This window comes from Falco punctatus, assembly GCF_963210335.1.
Source record: "Falco punctatus genome assembly, chromosome: 5".
In the NCBI taxonomy this organism is placed as follows: domain Eukaryota; kingdom Metazoa; phylum Chordata; class Aves; order Falconiformes; family Falconidae; genus Falco; species Falco punctatus.
The window spans coordinates 42,674,021-42,694,685 of NC_137584.1; the positions used below are offsets into that span (position 1 = coordinate 42,674,021).

General features: G+C 39.5%; 2 protein-coding genes and 1 long non-coding RNA gene across 4 annotated transcripts in view; all 3 read left to right on the forward strand.

Annotated features, from left to right (window-relative positions):
• Positions 1–8,575, forward strand: part of WTAP (WT1 associated protein) — a 28,507-nt gene extending 19,932 nt beyond the window's left edge. The window contains exons 6-8 of one of the 2 annotated variants that reach the window (XM_080390609.1): positions 355–533; positions 5,350–5,504; positions 7,356–8,575. In XM_080390609.1, coding sequence (XP_080246735.1) covers positions 355–533; positions 5,350–5,504; positions 7,356–7,939 — 918 coding nt within the window. In that variant the 3' untranslated portion in view covers positions 7,940–8,575. Of the gene's footprint in view, positions 1–354; positions 534–745; positions 4,765–5,349; positions 5,505–7,355 lie in introns of those variants that run through there. The other variant, XM_080390610.1, reaches the window with a different exon arrangement.
• LOC308065084 lies at positions 5,511–6,862 on the forward strand. The gene is made up of 2 exons (XR_013928654.1): positions 5,511–5,983; positions 6,017–6,862. It is a non-coding gene; the product is annotated as an uncharacterized lncRNA (long non-coding RNA).
• Positions 8,576–11,634: 3,059 nt separating the features above from the next.
• Positions 11,635–20,640, forward strand: SOD2 (superoxide dismutase 2). The gene is made up of 5 exons (XM_080390624.1): positions 11,635–11,769; positions 12,894–13,096; positions 16,830–16,946; positions 18,677–18,856; positions 20,120–20,640. Exons 1-5 carry the CDS (start codon positions 11,741–11,743, stop codon positions 20,263–20,265), a joined length of 675 nt encoding a protein of 224 aa, XP_080246750.1. The 5' UTR covers positions 11,635–11,740; the 3' UTR covers positions 20,266–20,640.
• Positions 20,641–20,665: the final 25 nt, after the last annotated feature.

Sequence of the window (20,665 nt, forward strand, 5' to 3'; positions counted from 1 at the left end):
AAAAGAGTGCATGCAGGTAAAAAAGAAAGGAAGCATTCTAATGTTCCAGTCACTGCTTTAGCAAATGTAAACTCACATATGGAGAATAATTTGAAACAGAAAGAAGGGAGGAAAAAATTGGCTTTGAAAGCTTAAGCTTGGTGGGTGGCAGGGTCAGAGATTAGGTGAACATGCACATTCATTGGGTTCAGGAGGGCAAAAGCGATTTAATTTTTTTTATCCTGCCTCTTTCAAGTTACACTGAAATAAGGCAAACTTCCTTGATGTTATCTTTGGAATAACTTTAATCTAAATGACTTTAAAATTTAATTTTATGTTGTAGGAATAACAGTCTTTTTTTCTTATTTTATGCAGAATCAGATTCAGTACCTCAAGCAAGTCCAGCAGCCTAGTGTTGCCCAACTGCGATCGACAATGGTGGACCCAGCCATCAACTTGTTTTTCCTAAAAATGAAAGGTGAACTGGAACAGACTAAAGACAAACTGGAACAAGCCCAAAATGAACTGAGTGCCTGGAAATTTACGCCTGATAGGTAAACAAAACAAATACTCCCCAGTCAAGACTTCCCTGACAGTCCCACTACGAGAATGCTATGGTGGGACAGCCAAGTACTCGTTTCCACACCAAGACTCAGACGTTTTGAGGCAAAAGCCACATTCTTATACTGTCCAGCTTGTAATGCTTAATGTAAAACTTATCAGATGAACCTTGTGTTTCAGCTTTTTTTCTCCCCCTTTGCTTCAGAGGCCTGACAGCGTCGGACTATTCTGAAGAAATGGCCATCTTCGAAAAAAAATCTTTTCTAGAACATGTAGACACTTGCAAAATTGTTCTATTTGAAGAAAATAGAGGGAGAAACAGAAGTCTTAAGTCTGTGGCACACTGTGTCTACAGACAGTTTGGAGGAGAGAGAACCTAGAGATTATAAATCATGAATTGAACATGTAAAATTCCCGTAAAATGTAGAAGTGGAATATGCTTCGCTCTTAACCTTGAGCCTAGTGACTTAGAGACTGTAAGTCAGTTTTGCCAATAAGACTGTGGACTTCCTGCTTGTTCACTGAACTCCTGGGTCAAAACTCGATGAGGTGAATTTTGCGTTAAAGAGTTTACTTGCTAACCAGTTTTGAATAGCCGTGAGAGTGCTATTTGATATCACAACAGTGGTAGTGTACACATTTGACTGTTTAGCCTGTGGGCTCTATAGCACTTGACGGAGCCTTAAGTCAATGTTGCTAAATAATGAACTGTTTTCTGGATGGTTGGTAATAACTGTGGATGCCTCAAAATTAGGGCTGTACGAAAATGTACGTTCTACCTAATTGCAGGTTTAAAACTGTTGGAAGCAATATATATTTGATCACAACTAGCATGTATAAGAAAAACTGGTTGTGATAGTATTTCACTGCATGTTTTCATGCAGAAATGAGAATTTTTTTAACTTTTATACTAAGAACTGATCTCAAATGCTTAATACAGAAGGCACACGATGGCAACTGTTTTGAGTGTTGGTGGGGTGTTTTTATTCCTTTTGTACAGCTGGTTTTTTTTTGTATTGCACTTCTATATAAAATGTGCCTTGAAATAGTTGTAATATATAGTTCAAGGAACACTACTGGTTATACTGTTGTATTGTGAAACTCCTGGGATGAACGAGAATTCAACAGGTTGTTACTTCTGCATTGTCTCGTTCTCTGAAAACAAAGTCAGTATTTTAACAAACCAAAAAAAACCTTAAACGCATGCATTTTCCTTGGTGGAATCAGTGAAAGGAGCCTTTGCTACTCTATTGATGCCTCTGTTTTGTTGTCCCAAGTTACTTGTAAAAGTAGCAATTCGGGACAGTTGGGACTGCACGTCTGAGGTGTGTAAAGTGAAATGCAGATTTGGTATAGTGTTTGTGTGTTTGTTTTTTTTTCCTTAGTGAATTGAGTTCTATTTAGTAATTTGAGGTTTTGATTTTCAAAACAGTTGGGCAACATTTTATGACTCAGTCTGATCCTAGAAAATTCAGTTTTAAATTAAAAAAAAAGACATCCAGCTATCACAGAAGGTGATGTATTCTAACTGTTTTGATGACTTCTATTAAGATGGCATTACTTCCAAGTTAAATAAGTATCTTAACTGTTTGTGCTTCAGATGATTAATATGGGATTGAAGAGTAGTGTACTTATGCAGGTTTGTTTTTTTAATGAGTAATGACTTAACAGCAAAAGAAAAACCTACAGGAAAAACTTTACCTATTTAAATGTGATACATCTGGAATGATTGATTTTGCTATAGCAGTATCTTAAGATTTTAATGATCTAGCATCACAACAGAGGTAAGACTTGCATTAATAAATTGTTAACGTGTTACCAAGTTATTTGTAAAGCTCACTATAATATGCGGATAGAGGCATGTCATGCAGATTGCTTGTTTAACTTGGAGTTCAGAAAGTGATTTAATACATTTAGATACAGATTGGTCCTCAGGCTCTAAATGGGTGTATACAACTGAGGAGAGACAAGTAACTCACCACTTTCTTTCAAGAAAAAGTATCGAAAGAAGCTTATGTTATTTCTGTAGCTGTGGGATTTCTGTATTTCATATGCACATTCACACCACTAACTTAAAACTATAATTCATACATGCAGTAGCTGAAATACAGAAAATTAGAGTTAACTTCCTGGTAAATAATTGAGGCTGTCTTCATTAACTGGGATAAGATTTTATTGATTTCCCTTTCTGGAAAGGTAAAGAAATGAAGATTCATGTATTTATAGGATTTTTCATTCTCTTTGCATTCCTCCCTTAATTGTATTAATTGTCCATCCTTGTACACAACTACTTTCATTTCACAGCATCTGACCTAGTTTTTGAAAGAGATGATGCTCCTATTCAGGTCCCTAACTAGTGTTCTTAAGGTAACATGTTAACTGCAACCCTAAGTGATCTTAGCTCTGGGCCTTAACCATAGGTAAGGGTGTACAGCATAATCATTGCTGATGTCTGGAGGGAGAAATAAAAGGGCATGTAATCAAAAGAATGGCTATGCAAAGCCATTTCAACAGTCATTAAACATGGAGTATACACTTGCATTAGAAACTATTAGAAATGTCACTTGCAGTAAGCCTAGTACACCATTAGTCCACTGAAACTTAACCACTTATATTCTTACAGGTTTTGTTGCATGGTATGTTCAAGCAGATTTGCAAAAATGATGCCAAACTTAGTTTTACAGCTAATAGGAGTTATTTTAGTAGTACTGCGTTTTATATTCTTGCATGTCTTGTCTTTTTTTGTAAATTGCAAGGGGAGGTTACTTGGTGCCATACTAGTTAAGAACATCTGGAAAAATTTTGATGGGAAGAAACAGCATTATAGGTAACTATGCAAATTTCTATACAGGTAATAAGTATTTTACATTTTGGCAGGAATTGACATGAAGAAATTAATGGGATTCTAAAATTGTCCCAATTCCAAGGTAACTGGTACTGGCTAACTCTACAGTTGACGTTGTTTTGTGAAGAGAAAAGCATTAAATGACTTAAGCACTTCTTGTGAACTTCTTCAACTTGTAGTGGTGATGAATACAGTAACAGGAATTTGCAAACGGCTAAAAATCATTGCATGTCTGCCTAATAACTTTTGGGATGTGTCACATTGGTTATCTCCAAAGTGGTCCTGCTTTACACAGAATGAACATCTCTAAGGAAACTTGCATCTTAAAGTGTGCGACTTGGACTGTATTAGGTCAGCACAATTTAAACTTCAAGGACTTGGCATTGGACATCACATCAAGAAAGAAAACGGGTTGCTGCCTTTAGCAGAGTTTCAGGCTCCCAGGACTTTACACAGCCAGATTCCTTCTGGAGCAGCCCATCTGAAAGAGTTGGGAAAGTCAGTCGGAAAATGTTTAATGGGGCAGAATTGGCAGAACATAAAAGTTGTCTAAGGCCTGAATGCTTAAAAGGTAGTTGATAAGAAAATTACTATTTTAAATTCTTTTGGTTGGGTATTTTGGTTGCAGGAGAGAACTGTGGCTGTGAAATGAAGCAGAAATTTCCTGTTCTACTTTTTTAATCCTCAAAATTTCTTTCAGTCTTTGTCACTTGTTTAAAAGCAAACAAAAAATTAAATGACCTTCTTGGTCTTGAAGTAATGCAAGTCCTGCCATTGAATTAACAATAAACCTGTTCAAGTTGGGGTTGGGTTTTTTGTTTTTGTTGATTTTTTTTTTTTTTTTTTTTTTTTTTTGGCATAGTTTGCACTTATGTAGAAAAGAGGACAGCTTCATTATGTTGCTGAGCCTATTAAAAGGAGAACTTTGTTATTGCTATCCTGACTTTGGCAGACCAAGGTCTTAAAGGACTTTAATTTTTCTTTTATGGAGTCAGCTGTATTGCCTATATATTAATTTGCATACTACTTCCTATAATGCTTTATTTACAATGCAACATTTATCATGAAGATTAAAGATGTGTGATACTACTCATTTAGTAAAGAAAATCTTGTCAGCTCAAAATAGTTTTTCCTGCCAGTTTCCCATTTCTTTCAGAAACTGGGCATCGTAATGATCATTACTCATGATTTGAAATTCTAAAGGAAGTGTATTAATAGACTCCTTCTTTAAGTTCCTGCCAATTTTTAACTACTTTTTACTTTCTCCTTATCATGCAAGATGTGCTTAGGAAAGCTGACCATAGGAATTGTGAAACAGACTGTACGTTACTGTCAATACATAAATTGGGTTGAAAAATAGACATCTGATTTTTTTTTTTTTTTTAAATAAGAGTACCTGGACAGCATTCAAAAGAATGTCTAAGCCTCTTAAAAATGGATGTCACTATGAAAAATGAACATGGGATTTAATACTTACCCCAAGCAACTTCCTTCTTCAAAAAAACAAACAAAAAATTATTAATTTTACTAGTACAATAAATGAAGAAAGTTTTTATTTATAATTTAGTTTACACATGTAACTTTTATGCAGTACCTGATGTTTTGAATTACAGGGCACATCTTTAATCAGATATTTAACTCCACTGAGAATTAGCACATGCAAGATTGTGCATACTGATAATCCAGATGTTGGTACTGAAAAAGAACAATATGCTTATTCGTGTTTGCAGTAATAAAACTTGCCTCCTTCCACTTTATGGGACAGCGACAGAAGATCAACTGACATTGGAACAGCACGTGGTAACTATAGGGAGACTTTCTGCTATGACAATTATGTTGAGGCATAATGTTTCGTGAATTGTGACATGCAGAAATTGCATCTCCTTTTTGTCTGTAATTGTGATTGAGGAAGATTACTGAAGGTTTTGTATTCATTTTGTGATAGATGGCTCTTTCCTTTGCAGCCAAACAGGCAAAAAGTTAATGGCGAAGTGTCGAATGCTTATCCAGGAGAATCAAGAGCTTGGAAGGCAGCTGTCCCAAGGACGTATTGCACAGCTTGAGGCAGAGTTGGCTTTACAGAAGAAATATAGTGAGGAACTTAAAAGCAGTCAGGATGGTAAGGGATTTTTTTAAGAAAATGGAAGTTGCCTTGCACTTCTGCTAGTTCAATTTCCTGATAATACACATACTGTAAAACCATCTTTGCTAGAATGAAAGAAGAGGCAATACAGAGTGAAATATGACAATTGTAAGCCATCACTGGTAGTCTTAACTTAAAACAGACAAACCCACCCTTATCTTTGGGGGACTGGTGGGATGTGCAGTTCCAGTAATGCAGTGTTTGAATTTGATATTGCCAGATTTTGTACGGTAGGCCATGCTATTTAATAGAGAATGTTTATTTTGCACATGTTATTGGAGAATTGGTAACACGAAAGCTGTTAACGTTGCATGAAGCTAAGCACGCACTGAGAGCAGAATGCTTCTTATTAACTGACTCCTTTTGGAATTATTTTTAAAAATACCAACTTTTTAACAATGCTTCAGAAAAATAGATTTTTTTTTTCCCCTTCGGTAATTCGAATAAACTAAAATGTCGTCATTGTATTTACAATCCAAATTTTACAGCATTGTAAACCTAAATTGAGATTACCTATAAACTCTGACCTCTTGCATAATTTAAGTGGAGGGGAAAATGCAAATTTAAAAAATCTTCAGTTGAGAGACCTACATAGTCAGTAGGTATTTATACTCTAATGTTAAGAGTAGGTTATCTCATAATTACAGTAAGTTTTGGGACATGAGCTATTTAGACAGTACATAAACCTGGATATGTTTTTGTTTTACATGTGAAGTCTGTAAGATAGCATAGATTTCATTTGGCATTATCTAAGTCTTGACATACCCTGTATTTTGAAGAATAGATCCCCCCCCAGTCATATTTTTGAAAACACAGCAGTATGAAATAGCTGGAATCTTTAATATTAGATTTTCTGCAATGACATGTTGAAATAGTTACCCTTTTGCTTCTTAACTACTATTAAGGTAATGCACTTAATTATGAACTTGATAAATCTAGACTGAAGCGAGCGTGGACATTCTTTAAAGATTTCTGCTGTTGAGTGCAGTATAGTGAAGAAAGCTCCAGAACTGAGATGTGTTTAACTCCTATTGCTGCTTCCCTGTATGAACAAAGATGATGATAATACTGCAGTAGCAGTTTTCCGATGTTTTTTTTACATAGCAGCAGACACAGTTCAATTTTACAAATTTTTACAGTAATTAGCAGTTTGCATTTTGTTTGGTCCACCATATCAATGGCGTGCAGTTAAATTGAAAACTAAGGGAGTCTGTTTCTTTCACAGTTTCTGGTTCAGATTTGGTTTGCTCCAAAATGCAGTCTAAATTGTAACATTGTTTTTCTTGGTACATAAGTATTAAAATACCCTGTGGAATTAGTTAGCAGGGTTTTTTTATAAGAAAGTCTTTCAGTGTCCTGTTGTTATGCAGGATTAAGAACAGTAACTTACTTGAGATAGGACTAAATTTTTTTTTTGTCGCTGCACAGGCTTTTATAATTATTCAGATCTGTTATATACAGATGTGGTTCTTGGTCACTTTTACAGTATTTCAGCAAAGGTTTTATACTTGAGTAAAAGTAGATACATGAGGATGTACTTGCAAAATATTAGTTGCTGGAGTTGAGCTGTTTTCCGGATATCCTCCATTGTTGCCCAGAAATTAATTTCTTGTCGTGTATTTTTGAGTAGCAGTATGGAAAGTATATAGATGACAGTTAAGCATTTCCTCTTTCAGAGGCAGAGTATCAAAACCATTGCACACCTGATGGCTGAAAAACTCTTTCAAAAAATTTCAGCATTAAATGTTGAGTTACAGGATTTTAACTTTTTTGTCTGAGATTGATGGGCTATTAAGTATTTGCAACAAATGTGTTTTCTTTATATAGAATTGAATGACTTCATCATCCAGCTTGATGAGGAGGTAGAGGGTATGCAGAGTACCATTCTAGTTCTTCAGCAGCAGTTGAAGGAGACTCGCCAGCAGTTGGCGCAGTACCAGCAGCAGCAGTCCCAGGCCTCCAACCCGGGTACCAGCAGGACTCCATCTTCAGAGCCTACAGACCAGGGAGAGGCTGTGGGTAAAGACTGCAGCCGCCTGGCAAACGGACCAAGCAATGGTAGTTCCTCCCATCAGCGGACGTCTGGGCCTGGATTTTATAGGGAGGGTAGCGGCACGGAAGATGACTTCCCGGCTTCTCCAGGGAATGGTAATAAGCTGTCCAACCACTCTGAAGATAGAACTGGTAGAGGAAGTGGTAGCTACATAAATCAACTCAGTACTGGGTATGAAAGTGTAGACTCTCCCACTGGCAGTGAAAACTCTCTCACTCACCACTCAAATGACACAGACTCCAATCATGATCCTCAAGAGGAGAAAACAGTGAGCATGAAAGGTAACAGAACTGTGGGTTCTCGTCATGTCCAGAATGGTTTGGACTCCAGTGTAAATGTGCAGGGTTCAGTTTTGTAACATTTTTCTGCAACATTTTTATACAGTGTCATTTAAATTGGGAGAGGATACTGTCCAGAAGCTGTTTAAATTAGTGCATACTTGTCACGATTTTGCCTTTTTGTGGGTTTCTTTTTGCTTCAATACCTCTGCCACTTTGGAAATTTTAACAGTTAATTACGTTGAATGTTGCTAAAAGGACGTTTGTGTAGCTCAAGTTATTTTTATATGAGTTAATGTGAAGTTGAAATGGAAATTATTTCCATAAAGTATAACAAATGATGTCTGTACAAATCTGTGTATATCTAGAACCTGTGCTGTGTAAGGGCATTCTTACTCATACTGTTATACTTACACCACCTTCAAGATTTGTCATAATAGCCGTGGGTTTATGACTGCCAAGTTTGCCCAGTACAGTAGTTATATCACTAAAAGATGGACTTACTGAACAAGTCCTGTAGTAGTTTCAGTGTTAATTACAGTTTTTCCCACCATACATCTGTGCATTTTCTCCTTAGGTGACCGAATGTTTGAATTGTGTGCATAGTTACTCAGTTTTTAAGAACTGTTGTATCCTGTTTATGCATATTGCTCTGTGACTCCAATATTATCTTACCTGTACTGACCAAACCTAAATAAAAACTTTTAATAATGTAATTTCCTCATTGTTCTGCATTGGCTTACATGGCTTATTTGTATGCGGTGTATTTACAGTACTTGTGTTTTTTATTGAATTTGTTCCTGTGTCAATGGTATATGATACAGCTTATGCCAAATGCCTGAAGTTACAGGTGTGTACTCGTACTAATTTCAGGACAGCCTAATAGTGCTTATCCTACAGGTTTTGCCCTTATTGGCAGATAAGGGGGTGGGGGTTGGTGGGGCTGGGAATAAAAGTAGATGTTAGTGTTGGAAACTGGCTTTTATAAAGATTTAAAAACCTCCAAAATTCTAGATGTATCCAGCAGGTAGATATACAAATTAAACTACAAAAAATGAAGGTGTTAGTAATTCAGTCTCTTAAGCCAGATACTACTTCTGTTGTTTTTAAATGCCTGCCTGAGGGAACTGACTAAACAGGTGCAGAGAATGAAAAAATTATCTTTAGGCGTACCTTTTTTGTTCAGTAGTGATGAGTTAAGAATTTCTTGTAACCTGAATTTCTGGTGGTTATTTTCTATCTAGGTGTTTAGTGATGGTAACATAAGGAGATGAAAAAGCACTTGCTTTTAAGCACTGTTCAAAGGGAAGCTTTTGAATTTGTTTCAAATTTACACAGTTACAATAAATTCCTAGATTATAGAAGGGTTTCTGTGGTACCTTTTAAGTGGCATATTATATGAGCATTAGCATCTGCGGTAGTGTTGTCCAAGACAAATGGATGTAACTAAAATACTACTGGCTGCTGTCATCTGTGTAGAGATGTGCTAGTCCATGTGCGGCTGCTATTTCAGTTTCATGCGGTTCACTTAAATGTATTAAACCCACTTAGTTGTCACTGGAAGTGCGTATTCTATTGGCAATACCTGGTTGTTCTTAATATTATTTCAGCTTGCATTGCCTGAAAAATAGCAGTTATTACTTGAATGCATGGAAAGGAAGTGACAAGTATCTATAAAAAACAGTACCAGCATCTGGCACCCAAAGTAATTTGGTTTACAAAAATCCCTGATGGTGATCTAGATCTGTAGGTGCTGGTGATTTATTTTTGGTCTTAGTATCATGTGGCTTGATTGTACATACATAAGCACTATAGACATCTTGGATCCTGTACATGGTAGAATATATTCGTAAGAAGTTTAAAATGTTGATAATAGATCACAAGGCTTTATGTGATAGTATAGAAGGTAAAAAACCTTGTGGGGAAATGTGTGATTGAGGTTTGAATCTCAATCTGAAACCAACTCATGGCAAGAAAACGGTAGACATCTTTTCACCTAGTGTAATGAGTTAGAAGGATGAAAGATATCTTTGGAGTTAGAGTAATTGCTATTAATTGTGTGAAGGTTAAAAAAATGCATAGCTTTCGGGTGGTGACAGCTTACTACTTACACTGTTAGTTACTGTAGGACATTCATGCCTTAAAATTCATATAAAGAATGGTTTTAATTTTTTTAAGTAGGTGGTACTTAACTTTTAAATTAGTAAAACATAAGGCTTAGCTAAAGAGCTAAAAAACCCCAGAAATACAAATTATACCCTGAGACTTAGAAATTAGCTTAACTTGTTGAAGGAAAATAATTGTAAGGGAAGATAAGCTGTTCCCCTTGTCATTCTCTGCTTACAGGGTATCTTCTAAATAAGCAAGCTGTAGTTGATTTTTTTCTTTAATGAAAGTAACCCAGCAACCACATCAGTTAACAAAGTGCATCATATAATGACTTGCTTCAACGCTTACTGGAAAAAAAGCATTAGTGAATTGCAGTATAATAATACAGGAATGCTAAAACATACTGATGTTCTTGCCTGGCTGTCAGTGGCTGTTACGACATTTAGTAATGCCAAAAGTAGTCAGTTCATTTTAACAAAATAGGACATTTTATTGATCACTAATATACTCCTTAAAATTAGATGCTGTCTAAATCTTGCTGTACATATTTTCAGCATTCACAGGGAGCTCTTTGTTTCCAAACCTCCTGTTGATTTCAGACAACTCGCCTGTTATCGTATCTGTTGATAAAGCAGTTACTTTCACTGTTCAGACTTCCAGAGTGCTGGTGGCTGGTAGGTGAAGCGTGGGTTTGTCAGATCTGTCAAGGAGCGGGGGGATGGACGGACACATGCCGCTGTCCTGTGCCTCATGGTGGGCTGAGATTACCTGCCTGGATCTCTCCAGTTGGATATTCTGGCAATTTCCAAGATAAGGTAATTTATTTTCAGCAAGGTTGTTCAGACCTAACCTGCACTGAATTTTTGTAACTTGTGTTTTTGTATTCTGATAAATGTGGGTTCTGTAAGATCTTAGAATGTGTTTATTTAATAGGACTAAACCCAAAAGACTGTGGGTTTTGTGGGAGCAGAGATGATTTCCATAGAACTAAAATTTTACCTAATGTTTGTCTTGTCTGCAGAGTGCCTCCTAACTCTGAGGGAAGAGTTATCCTCACTGACCTTTCTGGGGAACCGGTTTTTAATAGGTCTTTGAACTCATTTGCAGTAACTATAACCCCGTCAGCTAAAATAATCGGTGAGGTGCCCGAATGAAGGACTGTCGGCAGCACTAAGGGCTGCTGAATTGCTACCGGGAGGGAACCGGATGTTGGGCAACAAGAGGTGCCCAGAACTGAGGCAAGGAACACAGATGGACAAACAAACAAAGCGGAGAAAATGGCTGAAAGGTATTTGTAAGCACTGCTGAACACGGACAGGCAGCTGTCTGTCGGGCAGGTTTTCAGGCCTTCGAAGGGCCGTTCCGTGCCGCTGTGTCCCCCTCCGCTGCCCCACGGCCGCGCCAGAGGCCGCAGCTCCCGGCCGGCGCTTTGCCGCTCGGCGGCGGCTCCCTCCCGGCGCAGCGGCTGCGTCGCCTCGCCCGGCGGCACTGAGGGCCCGAGCTTTGGGATAACGGCTCTGTACTGCGCTTCGGCTTATAATGCTGCGCTACGCGGACTGATAAAGAAACGGTGTTTTTCTCAATTTAAAGAAATGGGGTGACTACAACAGCCTTGTGTCAACCGCCACGCGGCGAAGGCCAGCCCCCTCAGGTGCCCGCCCCCGGTGCCGCCCGCACTGCCACCGCCCCCGGCTCCGCTGGGGCGGGCGCTGCCGAGGGCGGGCGAAGACGCGGTTGCGCCGTCGGTATAGCAGCCGGCCGAGACAGCCGCCATGTTGTGCCGCCTGGCCTCGGCCGGCAGGTGAGCGCCGCGCCGCCGGGGTGGGGGAGCGTAGCGCCGGTCGCAGCCCCGCAGCGTGAGGCGGCGGCCGGACCGCCCTCGCCCTCCGCGAGCGGTGGGCGGGAGGGGAGAAGGAGGTGATGGTGGTGGTGTCGTCCCCTCCGCACACCTCACGGGCTCCCCGCCATTTCGGGAGGAGGGAGGTCGCGCTACTGCCGGCTGCTCCGCGGAGCTGGGCAGCGGCGCGGCCGGGCGGCTGCTGGCCGTTGTCCGCTCACCCGCCCGGCTGCTGCTGGCGGCCTGCGCCGAGGGGCTCTCGTCGCCTGGCGAGGTGCTGCCAGATCTCTTTGCTGGCTAAGGTCGCCGCACGGCTGCTTTTCGGCGCCCCGAGGGTTTTGCTCTTGGTTTGTCCCTGGTTTGTGCCAAGGTCACCAGTGAACTGTACAAGGGGCCTCGGGAGCCGACCTCCCTCCTGGCCTAGCGGTTCGCCTTTCATCGTGGTGGTTATGTCTCATGACAAGCGTGAGGTGTCCGAACGGGGAAGGGTGAGGGCCTGTGTGGCTTTGTGCGTGGGAGGTGGTGGCTGCCCGCTCCCCACGCAGCGCGCGGTTTTCCTGCCCCCGCCGTAGGGGCAGGGAAGCAGGTGTGCTGCTGTTAGCGCTGGAGAGGGCCGGGCCTGGGAACCCGGGGGCTGTGTGGGGTTTTGCAGTTATTTCCCAGTGTAGGGACCTTGTGGACAGTGAGGAAAGGATGCTTCAGGGGCTTCTTGGCTTCTCTTTTTAATTAATAAAGATTAGGTGAAGCGTTGCGTGTCAGCGTGTTACTGCTGGGTTTCGATTCCTGTCTTTGCCTTACCTGCACGCTTGGAAGGGTGTGGCTGCAGTGGCTTGAGGGGTCGGTTTGAGAAGTGGCAGCTTTACCTTGCAAAGCCCTGTGTCTGTGACCTTTATGTGAATTCATCTTTGCAGTGAAGCTGCAGACTGTGTTTGCTTTAAGCTCCAGAAAAACGGAAGCTTGCCTTGTTTACCTAAGCTATTACCCTGTGCACTTAAAAGAACCAATCATAACGGTCATGGTTTCAGTCTGCTTCAGTGGTAAAGCCCAAGTACTACATAAGACTACTTTCTCCTGTTTTTCTCTTCTAGAAGTAGTGGCAAGTTGATAGCACCATTAGGATGCTTAGTCTCTAGGCAGAAGCACACTCTTCCTGACTTGCCGTATGACTATGGTGCTCTGGAACCTCATATTAATGCGGAGATCATGCAGCTGCATCACAGCAAACATCATGCCACCTACGTGAACAACCTGAATGTTACAGAGGAGAAATACAAAGAAGCACTGGCAAAAGGTTTGTATATCTGCAGTCAACAGGTGAGATGAAAGCTTGTTGACATAGATGATACAGGAAGAAGAAAAAAAAAAATCCCTTCTTTCCAGGGGAAATAAGTTTTGGATTATATAATTCAAGCTTTCTTGTTTTCTTTTTTTTTTTTTTTTTTTTTTTTGTGAAGTGAAATGTTATTAGGAACAAGCTTTTATTGTAAGCTTCAGTGGTGCTGATAATTGGAAACTAGATGTAACTAAAAAGCATGAATTCTGTTCTCTGTAATACTGTAAGACTAGAAGAAAATTAATTGATTGCTGTGGATTTAGTCCATATTTACTTGAACCAAAGACTGAGTTAATAGGAAATTGCAGTCATTTTACTACACAAATACTTTGTAATGAAAGTTTACTAACAAACTTAAGTAAAATTTGTGCACCATCAGATACTCAGCTGATATTTGTGAAATAATCTTAGTCACCTACAAACGGAAGCAGGACAAACGTACAGTTAACCTGTACAACACCCAGTGAAGAGATCTGAATTTAGGTGTCAGTTATGCCGCTGGGTCCTTTTAAGGGGTCACATAGGTCTCGTGCCAGTGTGAGATACTAAAATATGCAGCAAGCCATCGTGGAATTTTTTGTTAAGATCTCAAATTGAATCTTGAGATGTGCTGACTTACAGGAAAACTTTACAATTGTTGGAGCAGGGCTACACCGAAATACATAAAATGTTTCTTTTCAAGTCTTCTTTCAGTTCAACTGATGAAAACGTGTGAAATAGTGTGTATATTTTTTTTAAGATGGAATATTTTTGAGGGTTTTTTTCTGTTGTGGTGATCTTTTTCTAAAGAGTGCCATTTTACCTCTGAGAAACGGTTATTGTATAGACTCACTTCTGTGTCTTGCCAGGTTGCTTCACAGTGTAATTTAACTGCTTGGGCTTGGATGAGAGTGAGAATTGTCAAGATCTGGGTTAACTTGAACCCTGTATCCCTTGATAATTGCCTGTGTGCTTGAATAGAGACTGTTGGTTACTTACGCTAGTTTAGAGATTTTCAAGTGCCTGAGTAAGCCTAAAAATAACTTGTGAGTCTAAATTAATGAACTAATGAGGTTCGATTAAGAATCAGGCAATTGGGATTGGCTGCTTTGTCCTGCCAGTGGTGAATGCAGGAAAGTTGTATTCCGGAGTTTAGTTAGTGCAGACACAACTGAGGAGGGAACCCGAACTATAAGAAAACAGTGTATCTGTGGCTGCTGTTACTAATGTTGTTTAATGACCAACGCTTCAGCCCCTAGGGAGGCAGCATTTCTGATAAGCAGAAACATCTGAAGTGTTGTGGATCCTTTGAGGTATGTTTTTAACATACTATCCTTTGATACCATCTCTTTGCTTGCCGTTTGTAAAAATCTTTCCTTAAGGAATCTTCAGGCATTGTTTTGCAAATGGGTAAGGTATTGGTGGTGGTTATGCACACCAAAGCAAACACGTACTTGAGATATTTGTGTGTCTTTTGATTTGGTTTGTTTTTCAGGTTGTGGTTTTGGTTGTGGTTTTTTTTTCTTTTCCCCCAAACTAGTATCCCAGTTTATTGTGTAGTATTTTGACCCTCACTAGAAAAACTTCTAAGACCAGGCTTTAGGAAAGGGCAAAGTCTGAACGCATGCTACCTCGTTCTTGCAGTGTTGTAGTTCTTTTTCCATACTTAAAACTGAGCATGGTCAGAAATCTTTCTGTGCTGCATTCCAGTGTTGTGTTACATAGCACATCTGATGACTATCTAGTATCTCTTCTGGGTAACAGATCCTTGTCAGTAGCTTTTGTTCAGCAATAGAACGTAAAGTTTTCTTTTTCTTTTTAGATTATACTTAACAAGTTCTTCACCTATCTGTATCTGCTTAGAAAACTCAAAAGCTGTCTGCAGTTGAGTCCTGTTGGCTTATGTTGTCAGCTCACTTGAAAACAAGTGTGTACTTCGTGATAGGGTGCAGCACAGGACTTTTGTTTCTGCGTAAGCTGGTTCTGGTTACTGGTCCATCAAAATGTGCAAGATTTGCTAATGGAAGCATACAAACTTGAAACTTACTTTCAGTGAAAACTTGTGCCTACAGTTTTCCCTGCTCTTTTCTGACTGTCATGTGCCTTGTGGTGCTTTACTTAAAAAAAAAGTAAAAGTGCTCTTACAGAGAAACAAATAACTCCCAGTAGACTGAGAAACTGAGCTGACTAGTCTTTTGAGCACCTCTGAGTTGCCAGTTTTACTTTACTGAACTGTCCTCTGGCTGTGTTGAGGAGTGTGGTAAGCTGAAGCAAAGGCCAGGGGCTATGTATACAAACAGATTCCAAGATACATTCACTGTAACTTAAGGGCAAGTTACCTTTGTCTTTTGAGTGCAGAGTTGAGCTGGAGTGATCAGACAGCACCACAAATACTGTGTTTTAAGGACAGTAGTCAAATGCAGTCTCCGGTTCCTCCTAGTCCTGTGGAATAGGTTCCTCTAAGGAATGGTGGAGTAAAGAGGGATGAAGACGTTAAAGACGTCTGGGTTATTTTTGGATTTCTGACTTGTGATATGCTGTATGCTCTGGATGACCTTAAAAGTGTCATTAAGGCACACAGAATTCAAGGAAGATGTCCCAAAGATGCCATTTGAGTGGGTATGAGATGTGTCTCATCCTTAACTTGATATCTGAATTCAGCAAATAGTGGTTTTACTAACTGCGTTGGATGCTTGCTTCCAGTCCTGTACCTATCTGTAGTTTGTGAGAGGTATGAGGAGATGCTGAGAACATGGAATCCTGTAGTAAAACCTTAGTTAACAGGTGTGCTACTGCTTTGTGACTTGCCTTTGCATCTGTGTTAAGATGACTTGTTTATTGCTATAGGAAGATTTCTACCACTCATTCCTGAGAGAGTGGAGGAAACAGCTGCCCCCACTAATTTTCTTACTGGAGTGATAAAAAAAGATTTTAAAACCTTCAAAATGTTTCAATTCTTTTAAAAACCAAAATAGCATTCAAAACACTTGTGTTGAAGTGGTGCAACACCATTTAGAGATGCAAGGCACCAGTGAATTCTATAAAGAACATGACATTTTGCGGAGAGGGAAGTACAGGGATGTTTCATCTTTAGTGCAGATGCAGGATTCTGTCATGTGGAGTAGAATGATCTGGGTCGCTATCTCTTCCTGTAAGTATCTACCTCCAAAAAAACCCAAAATGAAACAAAAAGCAGGAGGGAGAAGAACATTTTGTTTGCATATGTGCTTACTGTACTCATCAACTTTCTCCCAAGCACAACCCGTTTGCCCTGTAAATTAGGTTGTTTTAAAAATTCTTAGTTTGCAAATCAGTGAGCTAATGGGTGAATGATGTTCTTGTCTTGTGTTGGTGATACTGAGCGATTTACAAGTGTTGGGTCCTTACAGTGTTCTGGCTGTACTAGTTGCATTATTCTGCTGTAGAATGGCAGTAGATCTTACATGTGTAGTGTGGCTTGCATGATAGTTACGATGCTGGCAAATCACATATCATTACAGCGTAAGAAAAGGTCAAAGATAAAGAAACCTTTAATGTAGTTTGTCAATGATTGTCTAAAATATGGATAACAGTCACAAACCTTATGTTTTCCATAGACATGTTATAGGCTAGTAAGACTTGAAAGATTTTGGAGATCGACGGAGGCCTAGTGGCATCTTAGGAACTGCTGTGGTGATGATGATTTACGCATTTTTATGTTCGGCATCCTTAGGTGATGTCACAGCTCAGGTGTCACTTCAGCCTGCACTGAAATTCAATGGAGGCGGTCATATCAATCATACCATCTTCTGGACAAACCTTTCTCCTAACGGAGGAGGAGAGCCTAAAGGTTGGTGCTTGTTAGAATACTTTATTGCATCACTTTTACTTGACCAGTAGAACTGATGATTGTTTCTTCCTTTGAAAGAGTCTGAAGGATATTTTTTCCACCGTTAATTTGCATTTCTGTATGACAATTCTGAGGAATTCAGGGGTTTTTGAATGCAAGCCAAGAATATAAAAAGCTAGCCCTGTGTTTAAGTATTCTTAATTTCTAAAGCTGATTATGTATACACTGCACAATACTTGGCTGTTGCTGTATATTGTCCTTTCCATCTTCAAAAGAGAAAATAGTTGTACAAAGCTCTACTAATTAAGTTGGCTTATGGTTCACAGAAAGGGAGGAAATGTGCTGCAGACTGCCCAACCTAGTGGCTGGATTTATGCTCCAGTTTGAGTAGGGATAGTTTAGCAGTTAAAGCCTAAAGGAAGAAATTTCCTTTGGAAAGATAGAGTAGTGATTATCTGCAAGTGACCTGCAATTAAGGGTAAAGGCCCTATAATACACATCTCACAAAAGCTGTTGTGATAAACTTGGGGGTTTTTGAATGGGGTTTATATGTCTGGCTGTAAATTGGTGGGCTTCAGGTGCTTTGTACTCCAGCCTTCATAGGTGACATCTGCTTGTGACTTTTAACTCTACCACGGAAGTACAAAGATGCCTGAAGATGATCTAGTTAAGACTAGAGTATGAAGTTTTGAAGCTTCAAAGCTGAAATTTCAACAAGCAGTTCTAAAATAAGTACATTTCTGATAGAACTTGTTTTCAGATGACATTCTCAGAAAAGACACTTTAAAGCCTTGACTTCTGTTTCCCAGTTTCTGTGAAAGTCAGTAAACCTAAACCATCATCTTTCAGTTTCAACTGAATGGTTCAGGGCTTCTCTAGGAAGCCTGCTAAAGCCTGTCTTAAGATGCACTTGGAGCTATTGCCAAGACATTTTCAAGACCCCCTCTCTGAAGGTGGAAGGAATGAAGAATTCTCCATCATTGCACTGTATGAAGTGTTCTTACATGTGCTAATTAGGAACCTAATTTGAAAGGAGTGTAAACACCTTCAGGTTTTGAGCAAATTCTTAAATACCCGAAAAGCACAAGTGTGCTAGGGTAGGGGAGAGGAAGTAGTTTGACAATTCGTTGTTACACTAAAAAATTCTAGTTTCTGTTCCCTTTGCCACAGCATGCACATATAATAATAAAGAAGGAATCTAATCATGGAACCTCTTTATCCATATCAAATAGACTAACTGTAGTGGTAGATACAAATCTAAAATCTGAGGGAAGTAGTTAAATACCTCTTACTATGTATAGGTTCATTGTACTGCTATCAAAGATGTCCAAGTATTTCTTTGTACTAAGACAAAGAAATCACAGCCACTTAGTGTTGTCCTTTAAGATATGCATATTAGCTCCTTACCTTCTTTCCTCATCCTCTGTGGTGTTCCCTTTCCCTTTAGGCCAGAATGACAGGTCCTGATGTCCAGTTGATAACACCTTGACTGTGTCTTTGGGGACAGCATGTTTGACTGCTGGGCTAATTTCTTTCCAGTCTGTTTGCCCTCTTAAGCAGGTTGGGACGGAACTGTTAATTCATGTTGCAGCTGCTGTTTGTCTAGACACTTCTTTCCCACAGAGCCTAAATGTTTTTGCTTTTCTTTCCTTCTGTTTCCAGGTGATATCTGGAAACTGAAAGATGTTAAATACCTGATGTTCTGTGATCTTTCTTTGCTTTTTTTAAAGGAGAATTGATGGAAGCCATCAAGCGTGACTTTGGTTCCTTTGCAAACTTCAAGGAGAAGCTGACAGCTGTATCAGTTGGTGTTCAAGGATCAGGCTGGGGGTGGCTTGGCTATAACAAAGAGCAGGGGCGCCTACAAATAGCAGCTTGTGCAAATCAAGACCCTTTGCAAGGAACAACAGGTCAGGCTTCTTTCCTTCCCCTCTGCTTCTCTCTTCATAGATTTCATAAGCAAGTGTGTGAGATCTGGAAAGGGGTTTGTGGACAAATGCTGAGAAGAAATTGCTGGATAAATACAGCTGGAAAACTGAATGTCACTACTAGCAAAAGTGAAAAACAGTTGCAGCTTTTAAAACAACATTTTTAAAGCAGGACTTAAAATCTATGAGGAGCAGTAGGGTTTAAAGTCTGTCTAGTCCAAGGGGAAATAGAAGGGGCATATTGTGAAAGCGCTGTCTCAGACAGTAGTTTCAGCTTAGTCTCCTTTGGATTATTTTTGAGTAGCTGGAGCATCTCCCTGTATCAAGGAAGATTAAGCCTCTTGCCTTTAGATTTTCTGTGTCAGTGTAGGCTAGGCAACAGGAGAGGGGAAGGTGTGGGGTTTAAAATGGAAGGCTTGTAACCTCCTTCCTTAGTATTGGTAAAGAGTAATGAGTGTCAATTAAATCAGTCTTGGATATGGGTAAATCTTACAGCTAGACAAACAGCGTAATTCTGGCAGTGATCGCTTTTGAAGATACTTTTACTGGCTTAGAGAGACATGGAAGTGATGATGGCAGGCTGCATGCCCTCCACAGAGGAAAGAGGTTATGGCCAATGAGAATCCTGCCTGCACTGGATGTTTGTTCAGATCCCATGGCAGATACATGTTCTGTAGAATTCAGAGTATGGCAAGGAATTTTGTGTATTGTCAGCAGCCTGTGTGTTGCTTATGAGTACGGAAAGAAAAAGAATCATTTTAGTATAGGGACATGCAGCATAATGGGGTAAATTTCACCCCTGCACCCCATGAAAACTTGCCATTAATAATTCAGTGAGAAGAATGTTTTAGCACAAAAGCAAGGAAGGTAATTAGACACTTAATGAATAACTTTTAATTAAATATTGGAAGCAAACTGGCATTGCAAGAGACTCCTTCATGGTGTATGCTTGCAGAGCTGTGCAAGTGATATAAACCTTTCAAAAACAGCTGTCTGGTTTCAGTTATGTCATCAAGGCAGTTCTAGAATATTCATAGGTGTTAATTAGCTCTTTCAGTTTATGCAATATATGTATGTGTGTGAGAGAGCAAACAGTTCTGTAATATGTTGTAATAAGCACCTATGTGCTGGAGAGCTCTTTGTCTTTCTGTAGATAAAGACTCAGAAATTGGGTGTAATACATGTAAAGCATGTTTTCATAGATTCACAAAATTTATTTATTTATTTATGTATTTATTTTTACAGGTCTCATTCCTTTGCTAGGAATTGACGTATGGGAACATGCTTATTATCTTCAGTATAAAAATGTTCGACCTGATTATTTGAAAGCCATCTGGAATGTGATCAACTGGGAGAATGTATCTTCAAGATACGCAACTTGCAAAAAATAGAGTGAAATTCTTGCACAGACTATGAAAATGTCACCAGTTGTACTCTGATACCACTCTTGTAGTAGTGCCTGTGGCTTACAAATGAATTGCTCTACTGCAGAAAACAGATAGCTCATCCAACAAAAGTATTTCATAATCAAGCAAAGTGTCTGCTTGTTTAGTTCAGTGACAGGTATTTACTGAGATTTTTGAAGCTTTAAACTTGTGCAACAGAGGAGAGGCACTTTAATCTTTTCCATTGCATATAGAAACATAGATCACCTTGCTGAAACTTAATGTGGTCATGGTTTTCCTTGTTGCACTAAAATACCTAAGTGGAAACATGTGCTAACGTTGCTATAAACAAATAAAACTCAAAAGAAGAATCTTCTATAACTGTGTACAGGAGACTAATTTTTTT

Coding starts and splice junctions, on each gene's coding strand:
- SOD2 (XM_080390624.1), top strand. CDS start 11,741: ATGTTGTGCCGCCTGGCCTCGGCCGGCAG. Junction 11,770..12,893: donor CGCCTGGCCTCGGCCGGCAG/GTGAGCGCCGCG, acceptor TTTCTCTTCTAG/AAGTAGTGGCAAGTTGATAG. Junction 16,947..18,676: donor CGGAGGAGGAGAGCCTAAAG/GTTGGTGCTTGT, acceptor CTTTTTTTAAAG/GAGAATTGATGGAAGCCATC.